This window comes from Cyprinodon variegatus, unplaced genomic scaffold (genome assembly GCF_000732505.1).
Source record: "Cyprinodon variegatus isolate N-32 unplaced genomic scaffold, C_variegatus-1.0 Scaffold200, whole genome shotgun sequence".
Lineage (NCBI taxonomy): Eukaryota > Metazoa > Chordata > Actinopteri > Cyprinodontiformes > Cyprinodontidae > Cyprinodon > Cyprinodon variegatus.
The window spans coordinates 42016-55262 of NW_015150653.1; the positions used below are offsets into that span (position 1 = coordinate 42016).

At 36.7% G+C, this 13247-nt stretch overlaps 1 protein-coding gene across 9 annotated transcripts in view; it reads right to left on the bottom strand.

The window, feature by feature from the left end:
- elavl4 (ELAV like neuron-specific RNA binding protein 4) overlaps positions 1–13247 on the bottom strand; it is a 96546-nt gene that overhangs the window by 14220 nt on the left and 69079 nt on the right. For 7 of the 9 annotated variants that reach the window (XM_015379812.1, XM_015379814.1, XM_015379810.1 and 4 more), the window contains one exon: positions 2054–2288. In XM_015379812.1, the coding sequence (XP_015235298.1) occupies positions 2054–2288 (235 nt within the window). The remainder of the gene's footprint in view (positions 1–2053; positions 2289–13247) is intronic. The other 2 variants (XM_015379813.1, XM_015379811.1) reach the window with 1 other exon arrangement.

The following is a 13247-nucleotide window of genomic DNA, read 5'->3' on the forward strand; positions in this document are numbered from 1 at the left end:
ATCCATCCATCCATCCATCCATCCATCCATCCATCCATCTTGTCTGTCTTCTGGACAAGCTGTTTTGGCTTTTCACACCCACGCCCTTTCCAAGGCCACGCTCCACCGACCTGCAACCATGACAACCAGTCTAAATTGTGTGAAACAATGTTTTTTATCTTTCATAGGACTGAAGCTGGGACTTTGGGATGGCCACTTAATAACATTCATATTATAAGCCAGTTTGCAATTAGTTTGCAACCAACTTGGTGCTATGCTTACGATATTGATTCAATAATTTTCTTCCTCAAGCTCTCATCTTTTTTATTAAAGTGTACCAGTTTCTCCTGCAGGGAAGCACCTACAGAACATGAAGCTGCTACTCTAGAACTCTCAGGTTGAAAGATTTTCCCAAATGTCTTTTTTTCTTTTGCTCCCGGTCAATTCTCTAATTTCACATGGAAACACATTCACCTTTAATCCACAGAGCGCATCTTCATCCTAAATGGTTTAATGACTTGATACTTATGTGGTGCTTTAGTGCTTTAACAAATCTATAGTTCTGATTTTAAAGAAACCAAAAAATTTCTGTGAATGTTGTGGATTTTGGTAAATATAAATAATTTAGGTGATCCTAACAGATTCTACAATTTTCAATATTCCTGGGTCTTTATTTATGGATAGCAATTTAAAAATACTAACGCTTAAACTTCTTTTTTCTTTTACCTACTTGTTTTAATAACTTCTTTTTTTAAGAATCAGTTTTCAAAACACATGGAAGTAGTGCTCACTAAGCACATTTATAACTTGCAAAGTGTTGAGGTTTCAGCGAGGGGCTCAGGAGCAGAGAGCAGGAGGACGCAGTGTGGAAGTGTCCTGTGGTTGTGAGTTGTGATGACAAACGACAGCTCTCCTGCAGAGTCTGTAAATTGGCTTGGCGTATCACAGACACACAGCCACGCAACATCGCTCAGGTGTCACACCAGGGAAGCCTCTGCAGAAGAAAAATACCTTCCAAGCTTCGACTTTGATGAAGAGTAAACAGCACGACAGGCTTAGTGTTATTGTAATGGAGGGGGAAATGTATAAGCACATGTTCTGTCTGTAATTGTGAAACATTCTTGCACTATCTGATGAAGCTTAAAACATGTCAAGGAGAAAGACAAACGCATCTCTGGATGTTGTCTGATATCCAAGCAACAAATACGTTTTAGGTCAGTGTGAATTGTAATGATTAGGTATGACATGATGAATGCAGTATGTAGGTGAAGGGATAAAAATAATGTAGCCATGGTTTAGTGTGAAGACGACAAACCCGTGAAAAATTCATTAGAATGGAAAATTGCTTAGCAAACAATTCAAACCAAATTTGTTTCATTCAATTGTATTGTAAGGTAGAAAAAAACATGTTTTTGTCTAAGCGGAAAAACAGATGAAGTCAAGATGCTGCCATGATAGTAGGGAGATGAAATGGGGAAAACAGAAAGTTGTGAACGACAGAACCCCACAGTCTCTTCTGAACAGTTCCTCTCTGATCAGGGTGGAGCCACCCAGAGCACTCACTGGTTTATCTGGCACCTGAAACAGCTGCAGAACTTACAGCTGTTGTTCAAACAGAGGTCCTATTTGTCAAAATGACTGTTCACAGGAGGAAGATGAGTCTAGCTGGTATAACACAGACAAAGAGATGAGTCATGATCTCTCTATGTGTAGGTGTTACATCCACTGTTTAAACAATCTAAGACTTTCATATGATGTAAACATTTCTCAAATATCACTTTTGTTTATATCAGACATATTGACTGAGAAAAATTGTTATCAATTTTGAGGCTTATTCTTTTTTTAATACCAAACATCTAATTCTTCTTAAATATTTCTGTTTTTATATGATATTAATCATAAAACAGTTAAGAATTTGTGAATAGACAAACAGTTGATACTTTCTGTCATGGCTACACAACATATGATACTCTATAAGAAGAATAATGCTGCTGAGGTTACAAAAAACTCTGTTTATCACATGGTATCACATATCCTGTTTAACCCTTACCAGACCCATTCTGGATCAACTCACCTGAACCTCTGCGCCTGGTGGTGAAGTGGGCCGGGGTATCGGCGGTTAGGAGACTGGTAGAGCTGTGATAGCAGGGCTTGGCTGGTCTTCTGACTTGGGTTGTTGGCGAACTTGACTGTGATTGGCTCAGCGGCACCAGAAGGTTTCTGACCATTTAGGCCCTTGATGGCCTCTTCTGCTTCTATCCTCTTATCAAAGCGAATGAAGCCAACACCTCGGGAGCCACCTGCGGGGCCAGCAGATCAAAAACAAAGGGAGGCCTCCTTTTACTTTACATGTTTTACGGAGAACGTTAATGTTTATGTAATATATGTATATATCTTTTTTTAAAGCAGGTATTGACATTTTCAAACCCCTGTTGGTCCTCTCACTTTCCAGAAATTTAACTACAGATCAGTTCTTTAAAATACTCATCATTAGGGAAAAAGGGTTTCTTAATATTTCATGACTTCCTTGGCACAGATTAGTATTCATATGATAATTTGTATGTAGTCTGTATAGCTATGTCCTTACAGGAACACAACTTATTGATCAAAACGCTTAAAAAAAGCCTTAACTGAGCCAAAAAATGATAGAATATATAAATTAGCAACTTATTTGCGGATGTGGGTTGGCTTAGATTTTACTGAGAAAACAGTAAAATCATAAAAGCATTGTCATTTACAGCATTGAGTTGTTCCTTCCAAACTTCAACTTACAAAAACTACAATAACATGAAAGTCAGTTATTAGAAATATGTGGTCTTTGCTTTTAATCTCTGTATGTGCTGCACTGGCTTGTTCTTACATTGTCATGGCGCTTCACTAATGGAACTATGGCGTTTAGTGAACGCTTTAACTTCTTTCAACACCTTCTTCCATTGCTGATTCCACAATCCGAAAAACTCTGGTTTTCACTCACTCCTCAAAAGGAAACTAAAAACTCACTGACTGACTGTAGCCCTAAAGTTGATTGATTTATTCAAAGTTTTCATGCGGGGCATATCCACTTTTTCATAAGATCCAGCTGTAAAGCCAGGAGCATATTAAGCAGATGCATTGGTGGCCCAAATAAGCAAGTTGTGGCATTTGTTAATTGACTGTTTTTTTTTTTTTTTTACCACCAAATGCTAATGTAAACAAAGAGTATAGGATCTTTCTGACTTAAACAACCGTGACTTTGAATAACTTATTTGACAGCGTCGCCATGCCAGTATTTCAAAAGCAAGCATATTTCTTTTTAAAATTCATAGAAAAACTCTTTAATGAGTAATAATTTTGCATTAATTACAAAAAACTCCCTTGTGAATGACATAGTATTTACATAGCATAGACATAATAATAATCATAATTACAATCATAACAAAAGCACATTAATGGTAGGTGTGCCTGTAATTAAAAGCCTGACCCTTATAGACCTGCTATCCAGAAGAGTTCTGGTACCAGACTGCAATGTCATTTATTTGAGGAAACTGGATAAGAATAACCCAGACTATAGACTAATTCCTTGGTTTAAGCTGCATTGTCCACTCTTTTCTTCTACTGTCTGCACTCACGGTCACCACACACTCTTCATGTATTGTTCTCAGTGACATTTAAGCAGTTTCCTTGGAGACACTTTTTTGACTGCCACCTAAGAGGAACATTTAGAGATGTGCTTCCCAGGAGGTCCTTTATTGGTGTCTGTGAATGCTTTGTGTGTTTTATTGACTGACTACTTATGGATGTGTGTGCGTATGTGTACATGCACACTAGTATCTATTAATGGATGCTATGCCGCGTTTTAATGAGGCTGCCTGGATGGCCCAGAGGATACTCACTCAGTGACAGCAGCACTCTGCCGAAGAGACTATTTACATAATACTGTGCGCACACAGACATGTCTGTATGACTGAAGCTGAATAAAAGAAAGGCAGTAAGAAAGAAACCAATGTTGTGTTTGGGGGATCATTGTGTGCAGCCTCTTTCTCACACTTAAAAAGCTCTCCATATTGTTATTCCCCATTTTTGTACATGCTCCTGCTCTCTATTTCTTTTAAACATACACTTCCTGTTGGCTTGCTCATGGCACTATCTCCTCTGAATTCTTATTCAAAGTAGCACCTTGACCATCTCACTCTCTTTTGTTCTTGTTTCCTCAGCGGGACACAGGCAACACAAGGTTATTTAATTTCCAGCAAAACTGCAGCATAAAAATGCACTCCTTGAAAGCCCAGCATTAATTAAATTGTCTTGTTCTGTCTTGTAGTGCTGCACATAAAAATGGTTTATCTCCTAGCTTTGGTTCTAGTCCTTAAAAAAAAAAAATAATGATTATCTTTTTGACAAAGTAAATGTATTAAATTTAGTTTCAGGGAAACTGCAGAGCAGGTCACTGATTTAAATCTCAGCCTAGCATCTTGCATACATTTTTCATGTCTCTTGGTGCATGATACTCCCTAGGTCAACTAACTTCTCTCCAAAGTCCAAAAACATGAGTGTAGTGTAAACTTTTTATTCAGAGTTGTCCTTAGTTATGAGTTTGTGCATGCATAGTTGTACTAATCTCTGCTCTCTGTGATGAACTGGTGACCTTTTCAGGGTGTATTCCATTCCTTAACACATCATAAATGGAGAGAGGCACAAGGCCTTCCTCCACAGGAATAGATCATGCAAGGGATGGATGAATGTAGGCAAAGGTATACAGTAATGTGTCTTCATGCACACATATACACACACTGGGTGTACATGTATACTCAGTATGTGTATTTGTAGGAGAGTGTTGAGTTTTCTTTTTTTGCTATTAAGTTAACCAAAAATAAAATCATCAGAATCATTATGGACACATTTGGTCATAAAAGCTGCCATCAAAAAGCATTTCTACAAACAGAACATGTTAAATGCTAAATAGGGTTGAGTACCATTATAATATTAGAAAGATTAGAAAGCGTCAGTATTTTTCAGTAGCATATAGGTTATAGACTCATCTGCATTAAAATAATTTATTTATGAGTTATGAGTAATCTGAAAAATATCTTGGCATAGTGTTAACAAAGCCATACACTAAAGCAGTGGTTCCCAAAGTAAGGAATAGTTTGGGAACCACTGCATTAAAGAAGCATTAGTAGAACAAGCAGTTTGGATACAACTAAACTTTCTACTTACCTAATCTAAAAACATGTTTTAATATTAAAGAGGCATTACTAATGAAAACACAGAACTGCAGCATCCTTCTGCTTGTTTTTGTAGCGTGCACAAGTACCTCACAAGGTTTTTTTTTTCACCTCGTGTGGAGATGCCATTGGTGTCTGAGATGAGCTGGATGCCTGTCACATCTTAAAAATAATGCTTCGATTGTTTGCTAGGTCCGGCCCATTCAACATGGATAAACTTGACATCACATCCACTAAACTTCTTACCCGAAGGACGTTCGAGAAAAAGTCTACAGGCTTATAGATACATCGCTGCTGAAATACTGAGGTGTCAGTCTTCTCATCAAATGATGTTTTGGTTGTACTGTAAAGGGTAAGTAAAAACTTACATAATGTCTATTTAAAAGAATAAGCAATATGACAAATAAATAAATAATACAAAGTAATGCAACTTTATGAACGAATGAAAATAGTAATTTAAAAATGATAAAAAACATTAAATCTTGAGATATTTTAAGCTATTAAGCTCCAGCTTTGGATTCCAAAGACCTTAACTTGGAGTCTTAAATGGCTGCACACAATCCTCATAACCTTAGCTGGATCACAATATTTTTCTTTTAGCCATTTGAGAATTTCATTAGCGCTCAAGTTAAATTATTTTGTTTCTTTCCCACATTATATATTTTTTTTAGTTCCCTCTCCCCTGACAGGCTTTCACAAATCCCCCTCTCTTTTTTTACCTTTGTGCCAGCTCTGTTCCTGTACATTTTAATTAGGTTGTCACAAGCAGAAAAATACCAATTCTAATGGGATCTACACAGTGCAAACAGCCACCACTGCTGCTCCAACTGCTTAATTTATTTATTACAGTTTTTGGCAAGTGTGAGCAGAGTGTGAGGTAAAATTAGGGGCATTGGTGTATCTCTAGAGCTCCTTTTGTTCGATGGCCATGTGCTGTTCTTTTAGTGGATATTTGCAGCATAGATTTCCTCCAAGTACTAAATACTTCCACAGCAGCATACTTCCTCAGCATACATAGAATCCACACAATTTCACTAAAGTATTTGGCTAAAAGACACTTGGACACTCCAAGAAGCTTGTTCAAGGGCACCTCTGTGTTAGTTAAAGGAGTGGAGAGTGCTGCTTATATTCATCCTTCACCACGATGAGAAAAAAGAGAGGACTCTGTTTCGTCCTTTAATCCGCATACTTGTTTGGCCTTGAGCTCCTCCTAAGCTGGTTCTCACTGGAGGCCCTCCAGATAAATGCTTGGCATACAGATGAAGGCCCAGCACAAACACGCACAAGAACGCACGCAAGTATGTTGTGACTACAAGAAATTGCTGTTAAGGACAAAGTGGGAATAGAGATGAGTTGCAATAAAAAACTATCTAAATAAAAAGTGCACAGCTGTCTTCACTACCTCTGTCACACAGATTGAAGCTATTAATATTTAAAACATTGACCCATGAATAAACTGCATAATAAGGAGGTGAGACAGCCAATGAGAAAAAAGTAAGCAATGGAGCCAAGCAAGTACACCCAGCAGAGGCTCTACAATCAGTACTGTCAGCAGATGTCATATAACAGCGTTTATGTTTGCTGATGGCGCCTATAGTGCAATACTTTTAAAGTAAAAAAAAAAGGACTAAGTTAATGCTAACAGTACAGTCATTTGGCATATATTGTTTTATTCAAAGATAACTATGTTTTTCTTTTATGTTTATCTATAGTTGTCGTATGTGACTAGGGATGGGAATCGTGAAAATCTTTTCAATTCCCAACCCTATATGTGACTAGGTCCCTTTTAGGTTTAAAACTACAGAGCACACTGACACATTCTAAATCAATAATGGGAAAACAGAGATTGATTGATACAAAATTAATTTCTGTGCTGTTTTTGTGATGTTCTGTATACTGTATGCACTCGTATTAATGCCCACATACTGTAGACACACATATAAAGGTGCACTGATGTTGACCTTTCCCAGTGCCTGTACTTGCCTGTACAATGCCTGTACAAAAACATGTGCATTTTTTTTCATATTCTACAGTGGACTGCTTTAATATAGCATGTCAAATATTTTCCAACTCAAACTATCTTTCTGTTGCTGCCTGTCTTGATCAGAACACTTAAACAAAATACTTTGATATTAATTATCCTTTTCTCGTTAAATATATGTTTGAATTAATTAATTAATATTGATGACAATCAGATAAAATAACAAACTTAACACATACAAATATTGTATAATTATTGATATATATTTGCTTTATACACATATTTAGTCCTAACCACCAACAATCTTCCCAGTTCCTACTTATCTTGATTCAATGCTACTCAAAAAGTCAATTAAATTAGGAACTAAACTACTTTATGTAAATATAAATAAACACATACATACAATAATCATGTGTTTACACACATCCTCGTTTACACAATTATTACCTTTAGCCCACATAACCAAAACCATTGCAAACATATGTATACACTCATGCATAGTGACTAAGAGTATCCATTGCTGTTCACCATTCTTCTTCTGTTTCATGTCTTTTAAGAAATCCAGTGTTTGCCTTTTTATAATAAGTCTCATGTTTGCACATTGCTTTATTTCAATACTGAAGTTGTTCTAAAATTATAAAACCATTAATTGAAATGCATATTCTTTTAATGTTTGGTCAATATAAGACTTTTAAATTTGGATTATCCCAATAACTATACCCTCTGTCTCTGTCAGTAAAAGTTTCTTTTTATGTTGTCTGGTAGCTTTTTTGTTGTTTTCTTGCTAGCTTTATATATTAGTTGTGAGGTTTAACATTTTGACTAGATCAGAGAATTTTAACAAGCAGGGAGGAATGGATAATGTATTAGTGTATTCATGATAGCCATCCCTATGAATTATCCTGATCTTTCTGTTTTGCAGTGTGCATAGTATATTCAGTGATGTCCTATAGGTGTTAGCTTCTAAGCAATAGCTCAGGTAAAGAAAACATTAGTGAAGAATAGAGAATGTTTAATAATTTAAAATAATAATTTAAAAATAGTATGGCCTTACTAAAGATTGCAATACTTCTAGATAGTTTAGTCTGGACATGTTTGATGTGAGGCTTCCAGTGGATCTTTTAGTCAACAATGGCACTGAAGAATTTTTGTTATGGTTCAGTCTTTAGTTACTCTCTGTTTCCCCCTTGACTTGTTTCCTTTTCCCTTGGCTTCCTTCTAGTTCGTTCCACTCACACCTGCTCCATATTCAGCTCATTAGCCTATCCCTTATATACACCACATCTGCAGACACTCAGTGCTGGTTACTTGTTGTTGTTTAGTTGCTTCCTTATCTCTGGCTTCGCACGTGAGGTTTTTCCTGATGCTTTCTGGTGTTTTGGTTCTTGTATTTTTGGATTTTGCCTCCCTTCTGTCATTAAATCTACAAGATTCACCTCTGCCTCCTGATCTCTGCATTTGGGTCCTCAAAAACCTCCACCCAACCGTGAGCATTTTAGTTCATTTACTCATTCCTACTCTACCCCATCTATTTTGACTTTCACAACTATATTTCCTTTAAATTTTCAAAAAAACAAGAAATAAGAATGTTTCATATTCAAGGTCAATTTGCTTTTGTCAAACCATTGTTTTAGTTTATTTATTTATGGTAGGATCTCAACCAAGAGCTACAATAAACTCTTACCTGTACAGAAAATATTTGTCTACATCTGCAGAATAAAAAATAAATAAAAGCAGGCATGTCCAAAGTCATTCCTTGAGGTCCGCTGTTCTACTGGTTTTCAATATTTTCTGCTTCAGCACAGCTGAAGTTGATGATTGTTTTTTTTAGCAAAAGCCTGATAATCAGCTATCAATCAAAATCAGCTGTGCAGAAGCTGGGAAACCCCCTAAAAACATGCAGAACCATTTTCAGAGGTTTTCCCTGAGCCTGAGGACGGACAGGACATATCTGATGAGGCTGATGTAGAGAATAAAAAGTATCAGTCAGGATATGGATTCCTGGGGGACACCACCAGCAATAACTCCCTGTAAACTTTAATGTTTTAACTTTCTGATAAATATATTGTGATCAATTGTATCAAATGCTTTAAAAAACAAACACTTTTTTTGCTATGGAGCTGATGTTTTAGTTCTTTTATATCCAGGACTGCCGAAGCTGTAGATCTCTGCCATCTAAATCCTTACTTACTTTCAGAAAGTATTTAATCAACAGCATGACTAGCTCATTTTTATACTGATGGAAAAATGTAATCCCGAGTAAATACCTAAAATAAAAATACCTCCAAAAGCTACCTAATTAGTACAACAACTACAGCCATTCTGTAAGGTACATAGAGAGCATTTAAAAAATAGAATTGTGACGGCCAAGGAACATTTTTTAAACCAGGGCTAGGTTCTAAAAAAATAATCTAACCTTTGATTATCCCACTGAGAACTTTCAGTTCATCCATCCGAAACGGAAAAAGTATATTAAAAAAAACTGCAAACCTAATCGGAAGTGGCTGTCCACCTAAACCTACATACAGTACTGTGAAGGGACAACAGCCAACAAACCAGGGCTGCAACTAACAATTATATAGCAAATCGATTAATCAGTCTATTATTTTTTTGATCAATAATAGGATAGCCAAAGATTCCTTAAAGAATACTTTTTACTAAAATAAATCAGGTGAAACTCAAATGTTTCCACTTGTGCTGGGTAGAGCATATTGATGGACACATTTTTTTAAATCTTAAAAGCTAAATGTTCATATATTTTTTTTACAATTCTGGAATAACTATTGCTTTAAGTGGGTCGCTCTGTCAGCTAAAAGCATCTTTTAAAGTCTTATATAATTATATATTTATACTCCAGTTAACGATTAAATTATTACTAAATTACTGGACAATTATTTCAATAGTCGATTAATAACGACTAATCCGATTAATTGTTTCAGCCATACTACAAACCCATGTGTATTCTGCAGAGGCTGCTGATATCTAACCTGGCAGTAGCCAGATTGATATGTGTAGAACGAGTTGAGTTCTACGTTATTAACCTGGGATGGCTGTCGTTCAGTCTGTCCATAAAAATGAGGGACGTTTAGTACAATACTTTGTGTTGATAGGTGACGTGCCAGCTAGTTTCGCCTTCCATAACGCACTTTTAAATCAAACTTTTTCCAAATCCTGTCTGAAGAAAAGAACACAGGCATCTTCCCATCTACAAATGCACAAAGTGCTTCTCTCCTTTTTTAAATGAGAAATGCTATTTTAGCTAAAACCGAGTCAATTGCACTATTGACAGGTGAGTGCTCCATTTTGTAATGCACCTGCAAGGCCCTTCTGACTGTCATCATTCCTACCTACAGTACATGTCCCGCCCCAAAAAACACTGTTATGAGACGGATGCATTAGCAGGAGTCTTTCAAGATGGATTTGTTCTGAGACTGAAATCTCAGATCTCACGACAACCCAGCTTGCAGTGCAAGGTTAGCAGGTATCTGCTGCTTAAAGGGAAACATTTGTTGACTTCTAATTGTCCATCACACACATATGTCACCTTTTTTGAAAGAATGACAGAAAATAAAGGCATATTCTGAATAGAGACCTACCAGGTTCTGTGTGGTGGCAACATGCTGTTAGGCATAAGGAACCTGAGAGAACTGAAGTGGAATATAAATGGTGCTATTTGCAACTGTCAGTGCAGCAAACAGCAGTTCTATAGATTGAAGGGTGCTGAAAACAAATGTATGTCTCATAGACCTAATCAAATACTGTAAAGGCTCGGTCTATTAAATGAAAACATATGAAAAGATTGAGTGGTATAAAAGCTTTAGAAAGCCTCTGGATTATTTGAGACCCCTAAGCCCACAGTGTGTCGGCGCTCCCAGGTTTCTAACATCCCAGCGACCCCTATTTCCCTCTAGTACTGTTCCAGTTTAACATATTTTTCATTTTACACTATAAAATGTAAGGTTCATTCCTCCTTTTTCATTTATATTCACTCTGTCTGGCCTTATTATTCTGGAAGCAGGCCAATCCTGGTTGTTCTTGCAGTGATTCACTGTCTAACTCTCCTGTTAAAGGTGAAGAACAGTCTCGGAAATTCTGGGATAGATAAAAAAAAATATATATATATTTTCTTTATTTTAATATTTTCTGTATTTTATTTTCTGCTAAGAAAAAAAAACAGTTGTGATAATAAACACAAAGATGTTTATTGAGTTTGTTTTCTAACATTTCAGAGCAAACTTGCCTTCAGGTGACTCCTAACATTTAGAAAGCAAACATTACAAACACATCTTTCAGTAAAATCACATATAGTTTGAGTCAAGTCTTCGACAAAACTTCTCATTTTCAGAGAATGTGAAAGCCCAGGGGTTGTTATTTCCCCTAATGATAGAAATTTTGAAAACTATAATTCATGAAGCAGAGCGGGAGGAGAAAGAGCAGGCAAATTACAGACTAATCCAAGAGATCAGTAGGAAGAAGCTTCAATATGATAAAACAGGAGTTCTGTTAAGTTGCACTGCCTAATAACACACACTGATGTTCAGAAGACCTTATCTGAGGGTATTTAAGGGGCTTTCTAAACTAATAAATAATTTAGAACTCCCACTCTGATTTGCTTTTTATTTAATTTATTTATTCATTCATTAATTAATTTGCTGTTAGATTTTTCCCATACTCATTTTGTTATTTGAAGTTTGTTTTTTCTTCTACAAAAAAGAGAGTATAGATTATCTATATTAGAATGAATACCCAGTTAGCTTGCATTCTGATCCTTCATCTTTCTGCCACTCATGAAAAAAGTATCAGAAATCAAGTAGTCAGTTGCCTGATTCATAAAGCTTAACTGGTTGCCTCTAATTTTACATCAAATGTATGTTATTACATTTATATTACATAGCTGAAATGAAGTATTCCAAAGTTTGTTAATAAAATATGTCTCCCTACAGTTTTCTATTCATAGACTTTTATGGACAATCAGGACCCATACAGGACTGAGCGAAGATAAGATTGGCCAGAGAAAAATGGCACCTTGACTCGGATGACAAACTGAAGCCTTTTGAAGGAAGATGTCGTAATTATTGGTGATTCCAAACATTTTCTGCTCATACAAGTAAGCAGTCGTTCCAACAATAGTTTTTTAACTTTGTTTGCAGTCTGAATTCTTGCTGTATTTACATGCTCACAAACACACAAGAATCCCACCAAAACCATATAAGAACAGACGCAAAATGGGTCGGCCAATCCCACTGCAGTATTATGGTTTAAGGTGTGACATACTGCGGTGAAGAAAGGAAGAGGTGCAGAGCCCTGGCCTGGCCAGCCAGACTTACTTACAAAGAGCATATGTCAAACTAGTAAGGCTCGAAAATCTTCAGGGTAAAACAAATGGGATCTATCACACTGCAGGAGGCAGGAGGTCTATACTCTAGCAAGAATTGCTTATAAAGCAACAGAGGTTTTATTTCACCAAAAGAGTCAAGACTGCAGTGGAGCAAAGTTTGAAGGATTCTCTTTATTATGTTTCAAATGGGCTTAATATAGGTTTTAAATTTTAACAAATGGCGTCTGAAAGATCATTTTCTTCAGCTTATCGACCACCGACTGAGAGGTCAAGTATTGCACCATCTGAGGTAGGAAGCCATGGTTAGCAGCGCCATCAGCCCCTTAAAACAGGTGTTAGAAAAACACTGTTCCCCCCTCTGGAAGTTGTAGATGGTTTTGCCAGAATAAGCTGACTGACAGTCTTTCTCCATGGTCTTTCCAAACTCCTCCCATGCCAATGTTTTTACCTGGGCAAATGCCCGGGCACCAGAATGCTTGGCCTTACAGTACCTTACAGAAATCCCACAAGCTAACCAGGCTTGACAGGAGTCTTCCTGCATATTATTTGCATCCATTCCTGCTTTTGTCCACTAGCAGCTTTGTGAAATTCCACAACAGACACTGCAAACCTAGTGGCCGCATGACAGCAGTAGCAGAGAACATGGTCCAATCAGACTTCCCTGTAGCCTGGAAACTGAAATAGCCTTTTGATCGTAATGGAAGTTTAGAGTATGGAAAACAGTCTAAAGAAGATCAGATTTGAT